Source organism: Astatotilapia calliptera, chromosome 16 (assembly GCF_900246225.1).
Source record: "Astatotilapia calliptera chromosome 16, fAstCal1.2, whole genome shotgun sequence".
In the NCBI taxonomy this organism is placed as follows: Eukaryota; Metazoa; Chordata; class Actinopteri; order Cichliformes; family Cichlidae; genus Astatotilapia; species Astatotilapia calliptera.
This window is the reverse complement of record NC_039317.1, coordinates 5,743,337-5,762,186: the sequence shown is the minus strand read 5'-3', so window position 1 is coordinate 5,762,186 and position 18,850 is coordinate 5,743,337. Positions and strand designations below refer to the sequence as shown.

Sequence of the window (18,850 nt, the reverse complement as noted above, 5' to 3'; positions counted from 1 at the left end):
TCGTAGGTGATACAGGTGCTGCCTAGCCTTTTTGGTCTGGACCTGAATGTGGGCAGTCCATGTCAGGTCTGAGGAGATGTGGACACCAAGATACTTGAGGGACTGCACCCTCTCCACTGGAGCTCCATTGATGATAATGGGCTTGTAGTCTCTGTGCTGACCCCTTCTGAAGTCCACCACCAGCTCCTTGGTCTTGCCGACGTTCAGCTGGAGGTGGTTGTCCTGGCACCATGATGCCAGATTCTTCACTTCATCCATGCAGGCCGCCTCATTGTTCTTGGAGATGGCACCCAACACCACTGTGTCGTCAGCAAACTTCACAATGGTGTTGGAGCCATGGGTGGCCACACAGTCTGAAGTGTAGAGGGAGTAGAGCAGTGGCGAGAGGACACATCCCTGAGGTGCTCCTGTGTTGATGGTGATGCTGTTAGAGACGCATCTACCCACCCTCAACACCTGAGTTCTGCCAGTGAGGAAGTCCAATACCCATGCACACAGACGGCTGTTAAGTCCCAGATCCCTGAGCTTTGTGAACAGTCTGCAGGGCACTATTGTGTTAAGCGCTGAACTGTAATCAACAAACAGCATTCGCACATAGTTACCCTGTTTCTTGTCCACGTGGCTGAGAGTGGTGTGTAGGACCTGGGCGATGGCATCCTCTGTGGATCTGTTGGATCTGTAGGCGAACTGCAGCGGATCTGTGGTGTCTGGGATGGAGGAGGAGATGATGTTCTTCAGCAGCCTCTCAAACACCTTCATTACTACCGAGGTCAGTGCAACTGGCCGGTAATCGTTCAGGGATGAGGGTTTGCTGTTCTTGGGCACAGGGATGATGGTGGATCTTTTGAAGCATGTGGGGACCACAGACTTCGCCAGGGACTTGTTGAAGATGTAAGTGAACACACCTGCTAGCTGGTCAGCACAGCAGACGGCCGGTGATGCCTTCTGGCCCCGCCGCTTTCCTTGTGTTCACTCTCCTCAGTGCCGCTCGGACGTCATGCTCCGCGATGCTGGTCACCGGTCTCTCGCTGATGACGTCACTGTCCTCGGTAGTCAGGCGGTAGATAGCATTAGCCGCCTGGCTAACCTCGAAACGGGCGTAGAACTGATTCAGCTCGTTGGTGAATGCAGAGTCGGCGTTGATCGACGCAGTGTCCCTGACTTTGTAGTCCGTAATGGTGCGTAGTCCGTGCCACATACTTCGTGTGTCGCCCTGGTGGAAGCGGGACTCCACACGTTCCCGGTACCGGCGTTTGGCATCTCTCACCGCGCACCACACGCCGTATAAGACCGCTTTGTAGGCGCTTATATCGCCAGTGGCGAGACCCGCGTTGTAGGAGGCAGTCCTGGCGTTTACTGCAGTGCGGATCGATCTGTCCATCCACGGTTTCTGGTTTGGGAATGTGGTGACTCTCGCAGTGGGGATAATCTCCTCCACTAGCATATTGACGAAGCATACTGCTACTTCCGTAAACTCGTTGATGTCGACTGCGCATGCTCTGAACATGTCCCGGTCGACGTCGTTGAGTGCGTCCTGTAGCTTAGCTTCTGATTGGGCAGTCCACCGTTTTACCTCCCTCGTGGTCACGTCCTCCCTCCATATGCTTTGTTTATACTGGGGGATGAGAAAGATGGCGTTGTGGTCAGACTTCCCAAAAGCCGGGTGTGAGACAGCTTTGTAGCCCTGCTTGTATGGCGTGTAGCAGTGATCCAAAATTCGATCCCCTCTCGTTTGTACACGAGACATGCTGGTAAAAGTTTGGCATGACTTGTCTGAGGTTCGCTTTATTAAAGTCTCCTGCTACAATGAGGGCTGCGCCCGGGTCCTTGTTTTGAAGCGAGCTCAGCACATCATGTAATTCGGACAAAGCCATACCTGTGTCCCCTTGGGGTGGGATGTAGACCACCGTGGCGATGACCGAAGTGAACTCACGGGGCAGATAGAAAGGGTGGCACTTAATGCTCAGGAACTCCAGATGTGGCGAGCAGCCGCTGGAAAGAGTAGAAATGCTCCTGGCATCACACCACTTTCTGTTTACCATGAAACACACTCCTCCACCTTTGGTTTTGTTCGACTCTGCCGTTCTGTCCGCGCGGATGAGCGGCCCGTCTTTTGTTGTTCTCCGCACCGCGTAGAATCTCTGGTGGCCAGGAAGGGTCGGGTTTAAAAGTGTCCAAGATTAGATGTGCAACCTTGGCACCGATGTTTACAAGTGATCCGCTGTCGTAAACTATAAGACTAGAGGATTTCGGGATGTAAACCAGAGCAAAAAATAAGTAAAAAACAAGAAAAGTGGATATACAAATCATTCAATTATAAATATCAAAAATTAACAATAAATATAAAGTGTTTACAGTGTATTAGATGGAGGAGTTGTACAGGGAGATGGCCACAAGCGGGAATGATTTCCTGTGTCGTTCAGTGGTGCTTTTTGGTAATCTGTCTCTCACTGAACGTGCTCCTGTGAGTAGCTAGCACGTCCTGGAGTGGGTGGGAGATATTATCCAGCATTGTCTTTATCTTGGACAACATCCACCTTTCAGACACCACCCTAAGGGAGTCCAGTTCCATCCCCACAACATTACTGGCCTTGCGGATCAGTTTATTTAATCTGTTGGCAACCTGCTGCCCCAGCATACAACAGCATAGAGGATAGCACTGGTCACAACCAACTCGTAAAAAATTCTGAGCATTGTCCGACAGATTTTAAATAGTGATGGGATTTCCGACTCTTTTTAGAGAACCGGCTCTTTCGGCTCAGCTCACTAAAAGGAGTCGGCTCTTTCGGCTCCCAACAGGCTCTTCAGGTTGTTTTGTTGCTTTAATTAATTTATTATTAACAACAATATGGAATTATGCACAAAAGGAATTACTAATGTAAAAACAATGTGGTTTTATTTATATATATATATATATATATATATATATATAAGCAGCTGGATAGCGTAGTGGTTAAACTACACGCCTTTGGAACAGAGGATCGCAAGTTCGATTCCTGCCTGGGGCGTCTGTATCCAGTAAGGGTCCTAAGGCTAGACCCCCTATGCTAAGCAAGCCTACCGCAGACATGAGCGAGACAGATAAATATGAAGGCATGCCGGCTCGGACGTCGCCCGGATCAACAAGGTCCGCGTCAGGTGTTGAGGAACCAGGGCACCCTGACGAAAAGTGGGCTACTGGAACAAGAAGGCATCGGTGGGCAAGGGATGAAAACAGGGCGTTGTTGGAATGCTACTACGCAAGTAACCCCGGCGGAAGGGGCTACATGAATAGGATGAGAGACCTATGGATTCTTCGATACCCAACATCCACAATGACGGCGAAACAACTAGTAGCTCAGTGTTCCAACATTCGAAAGAAGGGACTGCTCTCACAGCTAGAGATTGACGAGGTACAACACAAATGCTACGGCAAGGAGGAGTCAGGACGCCAGGTCAGGGGGGAGATATCATCACCCCCACCCGAGATTGGGTACATAGCCCCAAGTGCGATAGGAGAAGGATCGTTGAGTGCCAGAGGAACTGACCTGAAAAATAGGATCATGGCCAAGCTTGAAACCTGGATCCCCCGTAGCCGGTTACCAAGATTACGTGAAGTACCCTCAGAAGGTCTGCTAGATGATGTTAATGCAGCACTACGGGCAATACCTACAACCACGATTACCGACACTAACAAGCTGATCTACAATACGGCAGCAGTGATCAGTGAGATGCTTGGCTACAAGTTGAACAGCCACAAGGGGCAGTACCCTCCATGGAGAAGGAGGCTAGAGGGCAAGATCAAAGTAGCACGGAGGGAAGTTAGCCAACTAACGGAGTTGCAGAAAGGTGCGACAAATAAGGTGCCTAAGAAATACAGCAAGCTGTCCATACCTGAGGCCTTGGAAACTGCCAAGCAAAGACTCACAGCCTTGGCCAGCCGCTTGAGGAGGTACACCAGAGAGATAGAAGGCAGGAGAATAAACCAGCTGTTCTCCACAGAACCAGCAAAGGTGTACTCTCAGTGGCAAGGGAACAATAAGAGAATAGCACCACCAAGGCTGGAGACGGAGCAATACTGGAAGAGCATATGGGAGAAGGATGCAACCCATAACGGCAATGCTCAGTGGCTAGAGGATCTGAGGGCAGACCACAGCGACCTCCCTGAACAGGGTCCAGTAACCATCACAGTGGCAGATATCCAAGAAAGGGTCTCCAGTATGAAGAGTTGGACAGCACCAGGGCCCGACATGGTTCACGCCTACTGGCTGAAGAAGCTGACTGCACTCCACGAGCGTCTGGCAGCACAAATGAACCAGCTACTAGTTAACGAAAGACACCCGGAATGGCTAACTGAAGGCCGGACGGTCCTGATCCCCAAGGACCCCAAGAAGGGACCGGTCCCCTCCAACTACCGACCAATAACCTGCCTCAGTACTACATGGAAGCTCCTGTCAGGCATCATATCGGCTAAGATGAACAGGCACATGGGTCAATACATGAGCGGGACACAGAAAGGAATTGGCAAGAATACCAGAGGTGCAAAACACCAGCTACTGGTAGACAGAACAATCAGCCGAGACTGCAAGACCAGACTGACCAACCTGTGCACTGCCTGGATTGATTACAAGAAGGCCTATGACTCAATGCCCCACAGCTGGATACTGGAATGCCTAGAATTGTACAAGATCAATGGGACCCTAAGAGCCTTCATCAGGAACTCAATGGGGATGTGGCGTACAACACTAGAGGCCAACTCCAAGCCCATAGCACAAGTTACCATCAAGTGCGGGATCTACCAAGGAGATGCTCTGTCCCCACTGCTGTTCTGCATAGGCCTGAACCCCCTCAGTGAGATCATTAACAAGACTGGCTACGGATACCGACTACGGAACGGAGCAGTTGTCAGCCACCTCCTGTACATGGATGACATCAAGCTGTATGCCAAGAGTGAACGAGACATCGATTCACTGATCCACACTACCAGGCTATACAGCAATGACATTGGAATGTCGTTCGGACTGGAGAAGTGTAGTCGGATGGTAACAAAGAGAGGGAAGGTAGTCAGAACTGAGGGGATTGAACTACCAGAAGGCAACATTGCAGACATAGAGGACAGTTACAAGTACCTGGGGATCCCGCAGGCAAATGGGAACCATGAAGAGGCCGCTAGAAAGGCTGCAACCACCAAGTACCTGCAGAGGGTCAGGCAAGTCCTGAGGAGTCAGCTGAATGGTAAGAACAAGATTCGGGCCATCAACACATACGCCCTGCCCGTGATCAGGTACCCTGCTGGGGTAATAGGCTGGCCAAAGGAGGAGATAGAAGCCACTGACATAAAGACAAGAAAGCTCCTTACCATGCATGGAGGGTTTCACCCCAAGTCCAGCACCCTGAGGCTGTACGCTAAGCGGAAGGAAGGGGGCCGGGGACTGGTGAGTGTCAGCACCACAGTCCAGGATGAGACAACGAACATCCAAGAATACATTGGGAAAATGGCCCCAACTGACCGAGTGCTCAGTGAATACCTCAGGCAGCAGAAACCCAAGAAAGAGGAGGGAGACGAGGAACCATCATGGAAGGACAGGCCCCTGCACGGTATGTACCACCGGCAGATAGAGGAGGTGGCTGATATCCAGAAATCCTACCAGTGGCTGGACAAAGCTGGACTGAAAGACAGCACAGAGGCACTAATCATGGCAGCACAAGAACAAGCTCTGAGTACAAGATCCATAGAGGCTGGGGTCTATCACACCAGGCAAGACCCCAGGTGCAGGCTGTGTAAAGATGCCCCAGAGACAATCCAGCACATAACAGCAGGGTGCAAGATGCTAGCAGGCAAGGCATACATGGAACGCCATAACCAAGTGGCCGGCATAGTGTACAGGAACATCTGTGCCGAGTATAACCTAGAAGTCCCGAGGTCAAAATGGGAGATGCCCCCAAGGGTGGTGGAGAATGACCGAGCTAAGATCCTGTGGGACTTCCAGATACAGACGGACAAAATGGTGGTGGCTAACCAACCGGACATAGTGGTGGTAGACAAACAGAAGAAGACGGCCGTAGTGATCGATGTAGCGGTTCCGAATGACAGCAATATCAGGAAGAAGGAACACGAGAAGCTGGAGAAATACCAAGGGCTCAGAGAAGAGCTCGAGAGGATGTGGAGGGTGAAGGTAACGGTGGTCCCCGTGGTAATCGGAGCACTAGGTGCGGTGACTCCCAAGCTAGGCGAGTGGCTCCAGCAGATCCTGGGAAAAACATCGGAGATCTCTGTCCAGAAGAGTGCAGTCCTGGGAACAGCTAAGATACTGCGCAGGACCCTCAAGCTCCCAGGCCTCTGGTAGAGGACCCGAGCTTGAAGGATAAACCGCCCGCAGGGGCGTGCTGGGTGTTTTTTTATATATATTTTAAAAAAGGGCGAGAGAGAGAGAGGGCGAGAGAAAGAAAAAAAAACTCACGGCTCGCGTCGTTCACTTCAAAGATCCGGCTCTAAGAGCCGTTTCGTTTGACACATCACTAATGTTGAAGGACCTCAGCCTCCTCAGAAAATAGAGACGATACTGACCTTTCCCATATGGAAAAGATATAAATCTTATAAAGTTTGTATCTGTCTTGGGTGAAACTTGTATGAAAAGCATACAAGAGTGAAAACAGATATAAGATCCCTTGAAAAATTATATAATGAAATGTGTATGTTTTGGATACTTACTAAAACTATATGTGAAAGTAATGAGAAAGTGGCCACTTTCATGAGTAAATCATATAAGTTTTTACTATTTCTTTTCCATATGGGTTCCTTTAAAGTGGAGTGGTGTTTTTAACCCATCCAGTTTGTCTGTGTATACTCCAAGATATTTATAGTCCTCCACAATTCCCTTGGTTTAGCTTTGCTTCTTTTCTTTTTTCTTTTTTTTTTCCTGTCCCGTTTGGTTCTTTTGCCATCAGAATTATTGTCTAAAGGCGAAGAAAGATGCCCAACGGATTTACTTTACCAAATTGACCATCCCAGCCTTGCCGAAATGGTCTATTTGATTCGCCTTTTATTGTTTATTTTATTTATTTTTTATTTCACTTGCTAGATACGGGACAGACTTGAATGAGGAAAAGAAAAGGGAGAAAGGAAGAGTGGGAAAAAACAACGGAGAAGAGGGACGGGGATAACGGGCAAAAAAACAAAAACCAACTAAATAAGCAGACAAAAAAATACATATATCAATCACCTGGATCAACTGTTGAGAAAGAAAAAAGAAAACAAGCAGAAGAAAACGAGAGTAACATAATAAACAATATCACGATGATCTATGGGAATATAACAGTAAATACTAAATATTAAACATTATTGTGCAGCACGTAAGATCGACAGCCCACAGTGTGCTTTGAGGTAGGAGTCAAAAAGGGTGTAGTTTGTGTGTGTGAGCACCCGTGTGTACACCTGTGAGCATGAGCGCGCTTGTTTTTAAAAGGTTCCTTCATGTAATGATCTGCTAGAAGGTGTGGGGAGCCACAGCTCCGTCCTCCAGGGCATGAAGCAGGTATGGAGGAGATCAAAACTCCAGACATTCAGAGGCCCCCAGAACACAAGAGACCAAGGAAGACCAACAGAGGGGCAGCTGCCTTTTCCCTGCGGTGGGGAGAAGCAGACCGCCCCAACTCCGCAGCAGCAGGGAGGCCCCACATTCCAGACCCCATTCGGACGGTCAACAGTTTACAAACTTGCATTTCTGAGTGTGACATTCCTGACACCATTATTAGTCATCAGTCACTGGTGGAATACTACTCTTTATGTATGATTTTTATGTTGTTTTATTCTGATATTGAAATTTTAGAGATTTTTTTTAAAGCTGTATAGACCTGTTTATCCCGGAGGTTTTGTTTAACTCATGCAATCTGGTAACAAATATTGATGGCTTTCTCCTTTCACTGTGATTAAAAATGTATGAAAGGGGGATATTTTAATAACACTGTACAAAAATAAGTCTAAATTTAATAGTAATTTCATATTAATGTTTCTCTTATAATGTTTTCTCCACCCCTCACTCACACATGCACATCAGCAAACTCTCAAGAACCATAAGACAACTCTTTAGGGAAACAATACAATAACAAATGTTAATTTCCTCTCCCAGGGTTTGTCTTGTCTGGTGTTTATTCCCTTGTTTTTTTGTGCTCAGTGTTCCTGATGTAAGTAACTAATATCTATGGAGAAAAAGATTGTAGATAATGAACATTTTTAAAATGTCAATGTTTAAATTCACAGAGTACTGTTTCACATATATTGTTGGTCTAAATGTTATATATTTCTAAAAAATAAAAAATGGTTTTCACAGTAATGGTGTTTTAGATCATGAAACAATAAAACAAATAAATCAATCAATCATCATTTTGGGACATATGAAACCAAAGGGTCCTTCAATTGGCACACTGGCTCAAACAATACAAAAAAAACACAACACAAACTGTTACATATATTGATGCATGCTCAATCATCCAGGTAAGGAAATCCCAAAAAGTTGATTCTGTTCATCTGGACGTAACGTTTTCAGTGGGACAAACATTTCATCCACGAAGTCACTTGGATGAGTGACAAAATGTTGCTCCCACTGAGACATTCTGTCCAGATGAACAGAGTCAACTTTTTGAGATAACTGTCACATACTTCAAAAAACAGACTTAACCAAGAAGGATGTCAGTGGCAGTGTAAAGAAACATGTCAGCTCTAACTGAATATTTAATAAAATGAATGATACTGCAGATTTTGTATGCCTAACACAATGCTATTAATTAATTGAACAGAGAGGATAGGGATTAATCAGTTTCTGTATGACTATCGTCATTCTTTAAATCTTTCACATCATTGTGGAGGAATTTTGGCTCACTGTTCTTAACAGTGTTGCTTCAGTTCATTGAAGTTTGCAGGCATTTGTTTGCCTCGTCCAGGAGCCAGTCCTGGGGAGGGAGGGTGCCCAAAGAAGGGGCATGGGCCCACCCTTCTGTAGGTCCTACACCCACAGGAAGGGGTCCAGTGTAATGTCTGCTGGGCAGCAACCAAGGGTGGAGACCCTGGCAGACTGATACCCAGCTACCAAGGCTGAAGACTGGGACATGAAATGTCACCTTGCTGGTGGGGAAGGACCCTGAGCTGGTGTATAAGGTTGATAAGTAACATCTAGTTATAGTCAGCCTCACCTCAACGTACTGCTTGGGATTCAGAACCAGTTTACTGGAGAAGGGTTTGACTTTGTCAAAGTTGACGACTCATCCATCACTGGAGGTGAGGTCACTGAGGAAGTAAAACCACTCCTTAGTAGCAGAGCCCTTGGGGTGAATGAGGTTCACCCTGAGTTCCTGAAGGCTCTGGATGTTGGAGGACTGTCCTGGTTGGTACTCTTCTAAAGTGCTGCATGGAGATCTGGGGTGGTACGTCTGGAATGGCAGGCTGGGATAGTGGATCTTTAAGAAGGGGGACCAGAGGGTGTACTCAAACTACAGGGGGATCACACTTCTCAGCCTCTCTGAAATGTCTATGCCAGGGTGCTGCACAGGAGAGTGTGTTAGTTGAACCTCGGATACACGAGGAACAATGCTGTTTTCATCATGGTTGTGGAACACTGGACCAGCCCTTTATCCTCTTGAGGATATTTGAGGATGTGTGGAAGTTTGCCCAACCAGTCTACATGAGTTTTATTAAAATTTTGGTTCATCATTTTAATGGAGCTGGCATTAAATGTGTCATACATAACTCTTGATGGGTTTTTCCAAGTGAACAAATACAGATATCTTTATTTTATGATCATGTTTACTTTATACATTCTGATACTCTGCTGTAATTTCGCCATTGTATTCCTCATTGTGGTTGAGAAAAGTCTCCATGAGCCGATGTACATTTTTATTGCAGCTTTGCTATTGAACTCTGTTATGTTAAGCACTGTTATTTATCCAAAGCTTTTGACTGACTTTTTATCTAAAAGACAGATCATATCTTATTCTGTCTGTCTCTTTCAGTTTTTTATGTTTTACTCTTTGGGTGGTTCAGAATTTTTACTCTTGTTTGCCATGGCCTATGACAGATATGTGTCTATATGCAAACCTCTGCAATATCCAATGATCATGACAAAAAATACTATCAGCATTTTTTTAACCTTAGCTTGGATTGTGCCCTCTTCTCAGGTTGCAGTGGTAGCTGTATTAATAGCCAATAAAAAAATCTGTAACTTTACTTTCACTGGAATTTTTTGCAACAATACAATTTACAAGCTTCTATGTGTGTATTCAAAAGCACAAACTGTATATGATATGGTTGTACTATCTAATGTTGCAATTCTCCCTGCGGTTTTCATATTCTTCACTTACACCAGGATCCTTGTGATATCCTATCAAAGCTGTAAAGAAGTCAGGAGAAAAGCTGCACAGACCTGTTTGCCCCACTTGATAGTTTTGATCAGCTATTTGTGTTTGTGTGCATTTGATGTCATTGTTTCTGGTCTGGAGTCTAATTTTCCAAAGATTGTACACTCCATATTGACTTTGCAAATTGTAATGTATCCTCCCCTTTTCAATCCAATTATATATGGACTAAAAATGAAGGAGATTTCTAAACACCTCAAAAGGTTGTTCTGCGCTGTCAAAAAAAACTAATGTATCAAGACTGTCAATACTCATTTTTTAACTTACAAACTGATACAGTTGAAATCAATTGTACTTGCATGCAAGTAGCAGCAGTGACCCTAAATGCCTATTCCAGGTAAATATAGCCATTCATACTCGACTACTCAAGCACTCACAGACATCCTAATCACAGCTAAAACTATCTTGTTATTGTTGTTGTTTTGGATTTAGTTGTTGCTGACGCTTATTTTATTTTTATTTTTTTCATTTTTCTTAAGGAATACTGCCTATTCTTACAAGCCTAGTTTTATATTATTTCCTTAGGGTTATTAATGTATTCTGATTCTGATTAAACATAATGTGAACAAGTTCTACTGCTGCAGCAGCTGGTGCAGGGCCGGAAGAGGAATTAAAAACATGATTAGAGACACATCTTTACTAAATAGTATCTGCAACAAATGTAATGTGCTAATGCTGAACATAGGATATTATTACAAGACATATTTTATTCAGTCAGAAATCAAATATATATAACATTACTTTATAGAGTTACGTGTCATTTGTGCGCAAAACTGTGTGTATGAGACAGAGAACTGTCTTTGTAGCCTTCATTTTTAAATATTGCTATGAGTAGATTTGGTGTCCAACTTAGTGGTATTTTGGACTGCCATAAAGTTACAGTTTACAGGTGTTACAACTTGTTACAACTCATGTAATATTAGTAAAACTTTGCCTTGTTTAAATGCATGATTTATCATTGATAGGTAACCAGAGAAATATCACCAGTGAAATTAACATTCCATATATCCTCTGGTATGTCATGTGCTTTCATATATCACACCTAAATCAGGATTCCAAGCCATGGAAATAGGGCAGTCATGGCAGTATTCATCACAGCCTGAAAAGACTGGGCCAGCATTGGCTCCCTCTTCCTACTATCCTCCTCGCTAACATCCACTCCATATGCAGCAAATTATAATAGCGCTTGCCTTCTTGCCTTCACTGAAACAGTCTTATCTTCCCTGTGTGTTTCCAGTACTTTTCTTTGTGCTCATGTTTGTGCTGCCATTTGCTGCACCTTAACAAAGGTTTGTCATTTATTTCTTGAAATTGTCTCGGTAATGTCCATCCTCAGTCACACATTAAGTGAATACTTTTAACATATTAACCCATAAAAATCATTGACTACAGGTGTTCCATTCATTTACATGGCCACAGGTGCCTAACATCAAGCACCTATACAGACTAGTGAAATTTGCACCAATTTTGGGTCAATCACTCCAGACCTCCAAACCTAAGATAACCTTTATTAGTCCCACACGTGGGAAATTTGTTATGTCACAGCAGAAAGTGGACAGTGCACAAAAGAAAATTGGTTCCTACTTTACCTCTAGCGGGCAGCAAAACTATTAAAATAAGTTTCTGCTGCTGTTATTCTGGTGATGTCTTATGATTGACTTATTTAACTTGTTCCTTTTGAATTTTTCTTATACAGCATGATGTTCACTTGATTTCTGCTTCAGCATAATGAAGAACAATCACAAGCATTTCATGAGATTAAAGAGTTTAATTGGGAAAGAAATCAAATTTATGCAGTGTGTACAGTGATGATTCTTCTTCATAACTTCTGAAATTCTCTGTGGCCAAATGATGATTGATGGCCATCTATTCCTGCCTTATCAGAGCTCCAAGGTGATCACAGTTTGTGGCTCTTTGTTTGTTCACTTGCATTATTAGGATTGACTGTCTCAACTGGATTAAGATTTGGGGGATTTCCTGACTGTAAAATGCTATTTTGTGATCATCTGCAAAACCAATCTAAGGAGCTTGGAAAACTGGACTTCTTTAAGTTCCTTGAAGACATTTTACTTCTTCAGTTCAGTGGAGAGTCCCAGATTTTGCTTAAAATCTTAAACTGGCTGTAGATGTGGAAGTTACTGTTTCTATCCAGGCTACTTCCAAAAACCAACAACAAAACAAAACAAAACTGAAACAAAAAGGAATGGCATTTTTTTAGAGTAGATTAAATAGTAGGTGAAAGAACATGAAGTTTTTTTCCTCATTAAATTGTTTATTTATGGATCACTGGGATGAACAGGCAACTCTCTTCCCCTGCTTTCCTGTCTCTCTTCACTGCACTAATTAAGCCAGTAAAATGCCAAAAATTGAAAAATCTTTTATTTATTACTTCAATACTTTGGGGTAATATGAATGCCTTGCCCCCTTTCACATTTTCTAAAATCATCCAGTAGGCCGGAATGGCGTCTTTGCCAGACCGATTCTGGGCCCCCAGCCTCATGTGTGATACCAATGTTGCATACGCTTGGATACATGCACACAACAAAAACTTAAACCTAAAAATGAAAACTGAAAAAAGACGTGAATATAGTGATAACTAGAGATTGGCAGTAACATGTTAAAGGTAACGCATTACTGTGATCTGATAAATTTTTTCAAGTAACAAGTTAAGTAAGGGATTACTTTTGCAATAAAAGGAATTAGATTACTGTTACTTGCGTTACTGCGTTACTAAACAGGGATTTTGTTTGTGAAAGTGTCTCATGACAATAACATATGAGCCTGCGATGTCTGTGGCAGCAACAGACATGTGTAGATCAACAATGGATAATATGGAGTGGGGGAGAGAGTATGACCATGCAGTGTTTAAAACTTGGAATTACTGACATTACTTTGAGTATGATTCCCTAAAAAGTGACAAATACATTTGCGTCACGGGAATGTGAAATTCACAGAGAAACCACCGGATCCCCCATTGACATGACTGCTGCAGCACTGGGCAAACATCCATCCTGCTAAACAGGTGAAAATAGTTTTAAGAATGACAGGACTTAGTGCCACTGAATCTTAGATTTTTCTTATTTTTTGCTGTATTTTACTTTCAGGGGTGGATCAGGATTTTTGCACAATCCAGAAGATTTTGAGATTGACTACAGCAGAAATGCGGCATTTCTTATGATCATATAGAATCTTTTTTCTATATGAAGGAAGTTCTATTCAACGGTCTTGGTAAAATGTATGTGGAGGGGGGGGGAAACCCAGATCACTGTGCCAGCAGTATTGTATCAAAAACCCTTTTGCTGAAAAGTATACATACAATGACCTCTCATATGCCAGTGTGTATCAAATGCACCTGGGCAATAACTCTATAAGACCTGACTTCTTTATTGTAAAGTGTTTTTGCTATTGAGCCTTCGGAGTTTACAGATAAGCCTGACCTTTATGTTTTGCCTGAAGATACCTGTGCCTATAGATTTCTTCCCTGGCACTCCATTGCCCACCAGTTGGCTATATAGTCTTTTAAAACCTGATAGGAAGGCAAAGGAGTGCTACATCACTGACTCACTAGCTGTAGAGATCATTCAGCCATCCACATTCACTCGTGTGAAGGGTGAAGAACAAGTACCACGCTGTTGTCCTCCGCTTTTGAGTTATTGCAGGGGGGCACTGTTTTCCCTAACCTGGACCTGTGTAACCACCACCTAGTCAGGATATGCAAAGGAGACCACTTTGTGTATCTGAGGTATCAGACGAGTATCTCGCCTTGTCGTTCACAAATTCACTGATTCACCAATGCTCCTGCCGTATTCCAAGGACTGGAAAATGAAATTCTGAGAGATTTCATTATCCACTTTGTCTTCCTCTCTCTGGATGATATTCTTAATTTTCCTAAGAATCTCTCTGACCACATGAAGCATGTTGGTCTCATTAGTGATGTGTTGGTCACGAACGAAACGGCTCTTAGAGCCGGATCTTTGACGTGAACGACGCGAGCCGGCTCCTTATTGGGAGCCGTGGTTTTTTCCTTCTTTCTCTCACCCTCTCTCTTGCACTTTTTTTCCCGCTTCACTCCGCATGCGAGCCTTGTGCTTTGCGCCTGGAAAAGAGGTGAGGGGCGGTAGTTACACTTGCAGTAGCACAGGAACAGAGTGGGAGGGAGAGAGAGAGAAAGAGATCGAGGGACAACAACGTCACATTAGAAAGGTATAGTAATCATCCACAACTGTTTTCAGTTGCAGATGATAAAGGATTCAGAAAGTTTATTCATGCAGGCCCATATGACAGAGAATATGCATCTTCTTTTTGTTTTCATATTTTCATTTATATTTAATTGTGTTGTGGTTTGCAGTGTTTTGTGTTGTTTCACTTTAAATTTGTTTAAAAGGAAAAAGCTGAAAATTTAAATAGTTAAAAGTTGAAATGTAAATAGTTGTTTTTCTATTATATGATTTATTTATTACATTTTATGTCGAGTGAAGTATATTTACGGTGGCCCCTAGAGACAAAACATGTACAAACTCCAAAACACCTACAAAACACAACAGAAGTGCTCCAGGGTGCAAGGTGCAGTGTTGAGCTTTTGTTACCTAGTGGCTACACAAGCCAGGAAGTACCAACGACCGGATTTGGTGTGTGGTAGTAACAGGTAAATGAACATTTTTTTAAATTATCTGAATATATATGAGTGCTTGTGTATAAATACACAAACAATACACATATGCTTTCAATTTTGTAATTTAAGTGATCTAGGTAGCTGTTTTGGAAGTTCAGTTAACGCTAGAAATTTTTTTGGAGTTTGTACGTGCTTTGTCTCTAGGGGCCCCCATATATATTTATATATAAACATATATAAATAAAACCATGAGTTTTTTTTTACATTAGTAATTCCTTTTGTACAGAATTTTATATTGTTGTTAATAATAAATTAATTAAAGCAACAAAACAACCTGAAGAGCCGGTTGGGAGCCGAAAGAGCCGGTTCTCTAAAACGAGCCGGAAATCCCATCACTAGGTCTCATCCTGCAAAATCTCCTGGACAACCATTTCTTCGTCAAAGGCGAGAAATGCGAGTTTCACATACAAGTGTCATTTCTTGGAATCATAGTGGAGCAGGGGCAACTCTGGCCCAGAAAAAGGCTGTGGTGGAATGGCCCAAGCCCCAGACTCAGAAGGAGCTGCAATGGTTCCTAAGATTGGCCAATTTTTTATAGACGGTTTATTGGAGACTTCAATAAGGTTATAGCCCCTATGACTCAAATCAAGTTAAAACAAGAAATAAGAAATTCATAAGTTGAACTATCTCATATGGAAGAAAATGTTGAGGAATGAATGATGAATTTAAGCTATTTGACTTTGTAGAGCTGTTTTTCAAATATGAAGTTTGTATGACTTGGGCGTGGCTGGTGCATAGCTTGCATGATTTATATTAATAAAGAGCAGGGACTTTATACTTGGTTGAATTTAGAACTGTTAAAAATAATTAAATATAAGCAATTAACATTTAAAATTCTCACAAGAGCATTTTCAGCATCGTATCAAAGAAAAACAACACCTCGAGAACAAGCTAAAAGAAAAGCAAGACATTTATAAAGATTGTTTTTGTTTTGCCCATACTCATCGTTGATGATAGAACATATGAACCCTTCCATGGTCTTAGCGTTTCTCTGCTGCACGCAGAAGTCGTTCTGACCCACTGCCAGCCTGTGTTGTCTTGTGTGTGTGTGATTGTGTGTGTTTTCCACTCTTTCCATGTCAAACAGAACGGATTCAGGCGCAGACTCAGGCTCTTGAGGATAAGAGTGCACTTTTTGGTATTTTGTGCTTCTGGCGCACTGTAATTATGTTCTTATGTAATGGGGGAGTCAGATAAGCCAGGATAAGACAGTTTTTTGACAGCCTTGCCGTAATTAAAATTTTCATTAAACATATTTTTTGAAAGAAAAGTACCTGGTCTTGCTCGTGTTTACCTGTTGCTGGACTGACTCCTAAAGGTGGTACAGAAGAGTAAAACAGAGCCAGAATGCTGCCAATACAAAAGTAAAAAAAACTAGCTTCACTGGTGACGGGAAAGGTAAGTGACTCATGCTGCAGGTGACATCAGACGCAGGAGATGAGGCAGAAAGAAGAGCAAATGGTAGCTTAGAATTTAACAAAAGGTTTTTTTTCAAGGTCCCATTGTTCCAAATGTACCAATCAACTGTCATATAATTAACCATATCTTATCATAATTAACCTAATTAACCATAATTAACTCCCTGGAGGACAGATAATGATGAGATGAGATGAGATGAATTGCCCACAACTGAGACGACAGACCTTGCTGACCATACATAAAATACACAAACATCACATTGGGGAGACAGGCCAGGTGAGGTAGCAAAGGAAAAAACAGTGAAATGTGTAACACAAAGGGATAATCCAGGAATGCACAGATATCATCACACCATAACACAATAAAACACCCAATAAGGACACATCTAAAACCTGCAGGACACCGGCCCTCAAGGCCTGGAGTACAACACCCTTAGTCTATCATGTCGACCATCCTTGTGGAAATTTGAACAGCTGTAGCTGGTTCTTGTTCTTCGATAAGCCAGGTCCAAGCCAGCTCCAATCATCCAGAACTCTGTTATCATGTTTCTGAATTGGTAGATGTCATTCAATGTCCTCAATTGAGAGTGTCGCCAGACACAGGACGCAACCAACCATCGAGTATTGGACAGTAAACGTCTCAGCAGGACAATCTGACTCTTCCAGGCCCAGGAGGGTTTCAATTTTGTTACGGGGCCAGTTGATCAAATCCACAACTTTTTCCGGTTTTACAGAACAAGACTGAGACTCTTTGAGGGTTAGAGTTAGAGGAGACTAGACACAGACATAGAAGCAGCAGCAGGGAAGACATGCACCCACCTCCTCCGAGAGCCAAAGAAGAGTGGGGAGAGTTTAAAACGCTCTCCAAGATTACATCGACCAGTGCTCCGAGCGTGGGTGTAGTTATGAAGAAGGTCAAGAGCGCATCTTCCCCGGCAAAAAATGAGACCCCGTTATCAAAAAGGAGTCGCCCGGCAGACTCCCCCAGCACAACATTGCCTGCCGGCAACACATTACTGACTTCCTGGAGTCAATTGGAATACGACTGTTCGGAATTCCGGAATGCGCCAAAGTTCCGGAATGTTCGGAATTCCGGAATGCGCCATGGTTCCGGAATGTTCGGAATTCCGGAATGCGCCAAAGTTCCGGAATGTTCGGAATTTTGGAATGTTCGGAGTTCCGGAATGCGCCAAAGTTCCGGAATGCGCCAAAGTTCCGGAATGTTCGGAATTCCGGAATGTTCGGAATTCCGGAATGCGCCAAAGTTCCGGAATGTTCGGAATTCCGGAATGCGCCAAAGTTCCGGAATGTTCAGAATTCCGGAATGCGCCAAAGTTCCGGAATGTTCGGAATTCCGGAATGCGCCAAAGTTCCGGAATGTTCGGAATTCCGGAATGTTCGGAATTCCGGAATGCGCCAAAGTTCCGGAATGTTCAGAATTCCGGAATGCGCCAAAGTTCCGGAATGTTCCGAATTCCGGAATGTTTGGAATTCCGGAATGTTCAGTATTCCGGAATGCGCCAAAGTTCCGGAATGTTCAGAATTCCGGAATGTGCAAAAGTTCCGGAATGTTCGGAATTCCGGAATGCACCAAAGTTCCGGAATGTTCGGAATTCCGGAATGTTCGGAATTCCGGAATGTTCGGAATTCCGGAATGCGCCAAAGTTCCGGAATGTTCGGAATTCCGGAATGCGCCAAAGTTCCGGAATGTTCGGAATTCCGGAATGCGCCAAAGTTCCGGAATGTTCAGAATTCCGGAATGCGCCAAAGTTCCGGAATGTTCGGAATTCCGGAATGCGCCAAAGTTCCGGAATGTTCGGAATTCCGGAATGTTCGGAATTCCGGAATGTTCAGTATTCCGGAATGCGCCAAAGTTCCGGAATGTTCAGAATTCCGGAATGCGCCAAAGTTCCGGAATGTTCGGAATTCCGGAATGCGCCAAAGTTCCGGAATGTTCAGAATTCCGGAATGCGCCAAAGTTCCGGAATGTTCGGAATTCCGGAATGCGCAAAAGTTCCGGAATGTTCAGAATTCCGGAATGCGCCAAAGTTCCGGAATGTTCGGAATTCCGGAATGCGCCAAAGTTCCGGAATGTTCGGAATTCCGGAATGCGCCAAAGTTCCGGAATGTTTGGAATTCCGGAATGCACCAAAGTTCCGGAATGTTCGGAATTCCGGAATGTTCGGAATTCCGGAATGTTCGGAATTCCGGAATGCGCCAAAGTTCCGGAATGTTCGGAATTCCGGAATGCGCCAAAGTTCCGGAATGTTCCGAATTCCGGAATGCGCCAAAGTTCCGGAATGTTCGGAATTCCGGAATGCGCAAAAGTTCCGGAATGTTCAGAATTCCGGAATGCGCCAAAGTTCCGGAATGT

The 18,850-nt window shown here is 43.8% G+C and overlaps 1 protein-coding gene across 1 annotated transcript; it reads left to right on the top strand.

Annotated features, from left to right (window-relative positions):
* The first annotated feature begins 9,690 nt into the window (after positions 1–9,690).
* LOC113008088 (olfactory receptor 11A1-like) lies at positions 9,691–10,617 on the top strand. Its single transcript, XM_026145245.1, has one exon. It carries the CDS (start codon positions 9,691–9,693, stop codon positions 10,615–10,617), a length of 927 nt encoding a protein of 308 aa, XP_026001030.1.
* Positions 10,618–18,850: the final 8,233 nt, after the last annotated feature.